The 7,852-nt window shown below is 38.8% G+C and overlaps 1 protein-coding gene across 5 annotated transcripts; it reads right to left on the bottom strand.

Moving 5' to 3' along the window:
* Positions 1-1,630: 1,630 nt before the first annotated feature.
* On the bottom strand, positions 1,631-5,483 carry LOC133877173 (pentatricopeptide repeat-containing protein At5g01110). 5 transcript variants are annotated; one of them, XM_062315420.1, is made up of 6 exons: positions 3,123-5,483; positions 2,937-3,007; positions 2,748-2,844; positions 2,440-2,535; positions 2,183-2,355; positions 1,631-2,058 (listed from the first exon to the last, which is right to left on the bottom strand). In XM_062315420.1, exon 1 carries the CDS (start codon positions 5,407-5,409, stop codon positions 3,190-3,192), a length of 2,220 nt encoding a protein of 739 aa, XP_062171404.1. In that variant the 5' UTR covers positions 5,410-5,483; the 3' UTR covers positions 1,631-2,058; positions 2,183-2,355; positions 2,440-2,535; positions 2,748-2,844; positions 2,937-3,007; positions 3,123-3,189. The 5 variants fall into 5 exon arrangements, with proteins under 5 accessions (XP_062171404.1, XP_062171405.1, XP_062171403.1 ...); XM_062315421.1 differs by having other exon boundaries at positions 2,440-2,504; XM_062315419.1 differs by lacking the exon at positions 2,440-2,535 and having other exon boundaries at positions 2,937-3,010.
* Positions 5,484-7,852: the final 2,369 nt, after the last annotated feature.

The raw sequence follows: 7,852 nt of genomic DNA, 5'->3' as shown, positions 1-7,852 counted from the left end.
ATTCAAATAAATTTGTCCGTTAATCTACGGTCCGATTAATTAATGCCGTGTGGATTTTGTTAATGAGTCATATGTCAATTGTACCATCACCATGGGGCGTGGGTAGCCGACCCTAGGGTTTTGAAAAAATATTTTTAAATAATTTTTTTTTTTTAGCTTTTTATTAAAGGATATACTTATAAGTTAAAATAACTATGCCATGTAACACATACAATTGGCTTATGACATATCAAACAAGTTTTCTGCAACATTAAATAGTTGGTTTGACTTTGACGTAACATACCTATTTAAAAGTTGAAACAACACAAAAATCTAAAGACATCATTGTCAAAATTAAAAATTTAAAGATTAAATTGGAATGGCATGAAAACTTGTTGTTTCATGCATGATTATTTAAGGTACCGGTCAAATGCGTGGTGGTAATGGGTATATACTTTTTTTTTTATCCAATTTGCACGACTAGAGAAGTATACTTTTGCAAATTGCATGAATTTGACCTTTGCATTTAAGGTCTACGTTAGTTCTCTGACCATTTGTGGGTAAAGGTGGTTGGGGGTATAATGATTTGTTTGAAGGCAAAACTAAGAACAAGAATTGGACTACAAGTAAAGGTGACAATTCGTGCTTGTGTGTTGAGTTTAAGTCGTATCGAGACAACACTATATATGCCAACTCTACCCCAACCTATTTAATTAAATATGTAAGAATAATCAATTATAATCCGCTAATTTCAACATCAATTATAATTCGCTAATTTCATATTGAATTCATATAAAATTGCAGGTCGTGTCACAAACTGGACCGCCCTACTAACAAGAATAACTTTAAATATGAAGGTAAATGTGGAATTGTTGAAAAGCTCAGGGCGGACCAACATTTTGTTAACATAAAGAAAACTTAAACAATAATTACCTTTAGCCATATTACAAATCAGGAAGAAAAAAAAAACCGAATAAGGTAGCTTCAGCTTCTTATAGAAGATCATTGGCTTTTGACCAAATGGCTAGCCTGTTAGAGTATATTAGAGCATACCTACAAGCCTTTCGCTATTTTGGTGAAGTAATTTGGTGAAAACGCACAAAAACTATTTCCAACAGCCTCACTAATTTAACTAAAAAAATTTGATGAGTGAACAGTACTCGCCAATTTTGATGAATATTATTCATTCACCAAATCATTAAAAAACTATAAAAATTGTCATTTCTAATTTTGTTTATTTATTTTCACAAGTCAGCACAACACCACTTTTTTCCTTTCTTTCTCTCATTTTCCTCTCTCAACTCTCACGCACCATTTTCTTCTCCCATCTCTCACTTCTGAAATAGTAGCCCCTCCATCCGGAGTTGTGAAATTTCAACAAATTTTCAAAAGTATGACCGTTAGGAAAATACAAATTTTAAAAAATATAACCGTTAAAATAAGACATATTCAAAAATATGACCGTTGGAAAAAGACAAACATTCAAAAAAGATTAAATAGAGAAAGAATAAATAAATCTGAAAAAAAAAATATATATTATTCAAATGGAATAGTGATAGTAATTAATTAAAATAGTAAGGCTGCTGTGGGTGCTTTAAAAAAGTGGCTTATCAAAATAGAGAAAATAACTATTTTGACTAGTACAATTTAGTGAGACTACTAAGAAATGCTCTTAGGGGATTTGGCATAGGTTTATTGTAATTATTGTTATCTTCTATAAATCAAATTTGATGGTAATCAAATCAGATTTGATTACCATATTTATTTACCTAAATTCTCCTATAAATAGAAATCTAATGTATTGTGAAAATATCAAGAGAAATATGACCATAATATAACATTTTAGGCTTTACCATGTAAATATAGGTCATAGACTGAACCACGTAAAATCTATTGTCTCTATTTTATTATTTCGCTTTAATTTTCTTTATATTATCTTTTCTTTCATAGGCCTGCCAAAGCTTTGCTCTCTTGTTAGTGGACCACAATTCCAGCCCCTAGTTGATCACGAGCTGGTTCCAAACAAAAGAAAGAGGAGGCGGCGGCTGGCAACAGATAGACTAACAACCATCGCAAAACCTATATGAACATGAATTCCATAGAGAAGCAGTGAGGAAAGACCATTGTTAATGACCTCATGGAAGACATAACTCAAAATCAAGCAAAATAGAACAATAGAATTCATGCAACCAACTTAACTTACCTTGGATTAAGGCTGAGTTGAATTGAGTAGAAGGCCTCATGGACCTGCCTGCATTGCCATGCCTGTGTGCTTATTAGCTTAGATCACAAAGAAATGAGAGAAACCCTACTTTGCTTTCTCTCAATCCCTGATCCTGCATTGATAACTATTAAAACTTGCATGCTTTCCCGCACCTACAAACCATTCAGAAACCAGTAAGGCACCACAGTTCTAAGTTACGGATTAAATAACCAGGGCAAATTTCTAACCAATATTACCTCTGAAGTTGGCATTGCACAGTAGGTGTGAAATCAAAACCATTGGAAATTTGATATCATGTCCACTGTGCAATATCCATTGTAAAATATATTTCACTGCATAAGGAAACATAACAATAATAATTGGAAAAATACAATGAGCATGTACAAATTTACACCCATGTGAAAGCCACTATTAAGTCTAAAACATGCGTTGAATAAGATAGAATAGGCAAAAAGGATAAATAACATTCAAATAAGATAGATTAAGACAGAGTAGGGCCAAAGACGATATACTCTAATCTGGAAGCAAGAACACAAAGTCATACCTCTACTCTACAGTCACTTGATTGTCAACTCTTCATAATTGAGTGCAAGTCAGAGTGGTTAAATTCTCTAGTCCACCATTCCTTGATTCAAAGTTCCCTGTCGGACAAACTAAATGTATAAACTTCATAATTTCAAACTCTCATCCATAAAAAAATCACAAGTTTTATCCAGTATTAAAGTAACCTCACCTTCATCATAAGCAATTAATTATGTCCATTTCCATGAATTCCAATCCCCGCTTTCTTATACCCTTCCAACACTTCTTATACCAACACATAAAGAAAGAGTAAATAATCACAAGACTTCAGTGACATATCTCAATGTACTGCATTGCTGAAAAGAAATGAAGAATGCAAAAAGAGAACAAGTCTCACCATCAATATATATCTGGCATGCAGCCAAATGAACTCGGTGTCACTACAAACACAAACAGCTAGACAGTTAGAATTTATCATCTGGAACAAATCCCCTTTGCAGCATTTCATCGTGGAACCGAAATGCCTCCTTCAGGTTGTCCTGGCTCACATGTCCATTTATCAATGAGGTGTATGTGAATCTATCAGGATTTACACCTTTCTCAATCATCTTCTCCAGTACTAGTTCAGCCTCTTTCATTCTACCTTGTCTACAAAACCCATCCAAAATAACATTATATGTAATAACGTCAGGCAATAGCCCTTGTTTCTCCAGCTTGTTAATCAAAACAAAAGCTTTGTCCATATTCTCTTCTTTTACATAACCATTAATAAGAGTGTTATACGTAATGCTATCAGGAACAACTCCTTTCAAAATCATCTTGCTCAAGAAGTCATCTGCTTTTAATGCATTACCTGACCGGCAAAAGCCCTTTATAATAGTGTTGCAAGTCACCGGAGAGGGTCTGATACCTTTTTCAACCATCTCATCCCACAACCTGAAAGCCTCAGATACATATCCCATAATACAAAATCCATTAATGAGAATGCCATACGAGATGTGATTGGGAGAAATCCTTCTAGAGATCATATCACCCCATAACTCCTCAGCTTTCTCCATTTCACCTGCTTTACAAAACCCATCAATTAATGTATTGTATGTCACTATGTCAGGCTTGAGATTCCTCTGTGTCATTGTCTCAAACAAACTAAGTGCTTTATTCATATTCCCATCCTTACAATATCCATTAATGAGGGTGGCGAAAGTGTAGAAATCAGGAAACACACCCTTTTCCACCATCTCATTGAAGAGCTCATCTGCATCAGCAAGCATCTTCCCCCTACACAGCCCATTCAAAATAGTGTTGTATGTAATCACATCCATAGCACAACCCTGCCGTAGCATTTCATCCCGCATCTTCAAAGCCCCCGGCATCATGCCGTTTCTACAATACCCATCTATAAGAATAGTATAGATCACATTATCCGGAACCAAGCCAGTTTTCTTCATATTTCTAAAATGCACTAACGCCTGATCAAGATGACCAGTCCTCATAAAAGCCCCAATAAGCGAACTAAAGCTAACTAAATCAGGAACAACACCACGATGCAACATTTCATTAAAAATCTCTTCAGCTTCCAAAATATTATCGTTCCTACCACTCTCTACAAGCAGTGTGTTATAAGTAGCAGTATCAGGACTCAACCCATTGTGCAACATTTCACCCAAGACTTCCTTTGCTCTTCCATACTTTCCCTTCTTACACAAACCATTTATGATAGCATTATAAGTGAAAAGGCCCGGTTTCAACCCCTTACCTGACATTGAGTTCAGTATCTCAAAAGCTTCATCCAAGAGCCCTTCACGACAATATCCATTGATAAGTGTATTGTAAGTCACAATATCTGGAAAAACCGTCTTCTCTTCCATATCCGATAAGAACGACCTAACATTATCAATTTTTCGATCTTTACACAGCGCGTTAACCATAATATTGAGCGTATAGGCATTCAAATCAATCCCACTCCTAACAACTTCACCATATACGTCCCATGCCAAATCAACCCACCCTACCTTCACAAGCCCACCTAGAAGACTATTACAAGCATTGATAGAAACACAAAACCCTTTACTTCTCAACGCCCGAAACGCCTCGGACCCCTCCCTTAATTTCCTAGCTTGCACGTAAGTCCTAATCAACAAATCAAAAACCGAAGAATTCGACCCAAATTTGTAACATACCGATGCCAACGACTCGACAATCTCAACCCTTGACACGCCACTCTTCCTAATCATTCTAAGAATGAAAGATTGCGCATCCGATAGCCTCCGGCTACGCACCAAAACGTGAACTATTGCACTCAAAGATTGAGACGAATGCTTAAAATTTGGACAATTCAACACAATCAAGTCAATAAATCTCTGACCTAGTTGCAAATTTTCACGGCAACGGTAAAGAACTTCAAATACAACCAAAGGGTTTAACCGAAAGAGATAATTGCGCAATGAGTTGGGATTACCTTGCTTTAAACTGAACAAAATCTTTTCCAACAAGAAAGAATCTGATAATGAAGCCGGTACTTCTCCGGTTTGGAGGGTTCTGAGGCCATGGTTAGGGTCAGGTTTTGGAGGAGAAGAGAGGGAGTGAGGCCTGTGAGAACAAGCTTGGTCGTGGAATGAAGGTTTTGTAATGGTTGTGAGGGTTCTGAGAGTGGGTTTCGGGGAAAGTAGCCGTTGAGTGGCCATTTGAAAGTGAGAGTTGCTTAGATTGGTTTCTTTGGACTTCAACGCTGCAAAGAAAGAGAGGAGAACCAAAGCCTAACTCTGGAACTGAGCTCAGATGATTTAGAATTCTTCTATTGTTATTTGTGGTTAGCCCCCTTTCTTTCTTTCTTTTTTCTTTTTTTTTTTTTTTTTTTCTTTTTTGGTTATTGAGCCCCTCTAATTTAGTGATTTTCCGATTGGTATAGTGATAGGGAAATGATCCTTGCACAACACACTTTATACAACACATTTTACCTGGGTCCTATATATATGGGTCTCACATCTAATGTGTCTTAGTGTATGATTGATATAGGGTAATGTGACGTAAGAATAATACATATCAATATCATTTCCTATGGAGATATGATTTTTTGCCACCTCAATACATAATTCTTGACTACCTTGTCCAAGTGGCAAGGTGGTCCCCTAACTAGCTTTAGGGGTTTTTTTTCTATATTAAAAAAAAAAAATGTAAAAGTATAAGTTGCCACGTGGACAAAAATTGTCAAGAATTGTGTCTTACGGTGTCAATGTATCATATCTCCCTTATATATGAAGGCAACTTGTAAACGCAATTAGTTACTTATCAAAAAACTTGTAAACGCAATTAGTCATTCCGTCTATGTTCCTCCTATGTAGCAGGATTTAATCCACATAACGAGTAATGATAGGCAGGGGCCATCCTGCCGGCCCCTGCCCGGCCCTTTCCACGTTGGAAAGGGCCACGTCAGTTTTTATTTTTATTTTTTGATTTTCTATTAAAAAAAAAAATATAAAAAAAAAATTCAAATTTTGAAAACAAAACCTGCTCGTCTTTCTCATTTTCGCACTTTTTTTCCCCGAGCTTCCCCTCAAATTTTCCCTCCCTCTCTCCAGCACCGTCGTTCCACCGTTCCGAGCCCGCCCAGCACCGTCGTTCTGCCCGCCACCGTTCCGAGCCCGCCCAGCACGACGCCCAGCACCGTCGTTCTGCCCGCCACCGTTCCAAGCCCGCCCAGCACCGTCGTTCTGCCCGCCACCGTTCCGAGCCCAGCACCGTCGTTCTGCCCGCCCAGCACAACGCCCAACACCGTCGTTCTGCCCGCCACCGTTCCGAGCCCGCCCAGCACCGTCGTTCTGCCCGCCACCATTCTGAGCCCGCCCAGCATCGTCGTTCTGCCCGCCACCGTTCCGAGCCCGCCCAGCACCGTCGTTCTGCCCGCCACCGTTCCGAGCCCAGCACCGTCGTTCTGCCCGGCACCGTTCCGAGCCCGCCCAGCACCGTCGTTCTGCCCGCCACCGTTCCGAGCCCAGCACCGTTCTCCACCTCCGGCCAAAACTTAGGGTTCCATCGACCCATTTCCGGCCCAGAACGACCCAACTCCGTCGTTGTTCCAGTTCCGGCGGCGACCATTCGACCATTCGTTCTCCACCGTGGTTCCGTCGTTCTCCACCTCCGGCCAAAGCCCACCCACCGGCCGTCTTCCAGTGGCGGCCCTCTTCCATCTCCACCTCCGGCCAAAAAGAGCAGGTTCGCCCATTTTCTTTTAGGTTAATCTGCTCTCCTTTTCTGTTGCTCCATTTTTTGTTCATGTGAATTGCTCGTGTGTGAAATCTTATAGGAGATTTGTGTGTTGATTGCTCCATCTTCTATTCCATCTTTTTTTGATTTCTGATTTATGGAAAGGCCATGCTTGATGCTTGGTTGAGAGAAAGATCCAATCCTTTGGGTTGTGCCCAGTGCAATTTAGTAGCGGAAGAATTTGAGGCCATGACCATAGGTGGAATCTGGTGGTTCATCTGTGTAATCTTTATTTTATTTTATAAGTTGCAATCTTTATTTCCCTTGTATTTTATGTATCTCTTACTCCTTTCTTCACGTCATGTTGTGCTATTGATTATCATTTTTATGGAATATTGAATTTATAACAGCCACATTCAAATCGTCTTAATTGTAACATGTCATGTTGGTAATTCTTTTTCTTTTGTTGCACTGATTACTCATAGAAAGTGTTGATGGGTTATTTCTGATGGTATTGGTTTGTCTTCGGTTTGTTTTGGTAGCGTTAAGAAAAGAAATGCGGGGAAAGGGGTAAGTTGCAATTAAAGAGTTTGGGGTTAATTTGTTGCAGTAGTTGTAGTCTTCTGTAGTTTCCTTTGCAAAAGAAAAAATGCTATGGTGAATGATTTTTTTTGTTGCTAGTTTGGTTCTGGTGGTGGTAAGAACAGAAATGAGGGGATGGGGCCGGGAAAGTTGCAACTGAAGTTGTAGTGTCTATATGCTCTGTTCTCTGCTCTTGTTCTGAATGAAAATGTTCTGTTGGTTTTGTAATTGTGTGATGTATTTGAGTTTTGTATGGTTGTTGTTGGTGTTGTTTTGGGATGGTGATAATTTTTTTTTTTTTTTTTTTTTTGGGGGGGGGGGGGGGGGGGGTGGGGTTTAAAC

This window comes from Alnus glutinosa, chromosome 9 (assembly GCF_958979055.1).
Source record: "Alnus glutinosa chromosome 9, dhAlnGlut1.1, whole genome shotgun sequence".
Classification (NCBI taxonomy): Eukaryota; Viridiplantae; Streptophyta; class Magnoliopsida; order Fagales; family Betulaceae; genus Alnus; species Alnus glutinosa.
This window is presented reverse-complemented; position numbering and strand designations above follow the sequence as displayed.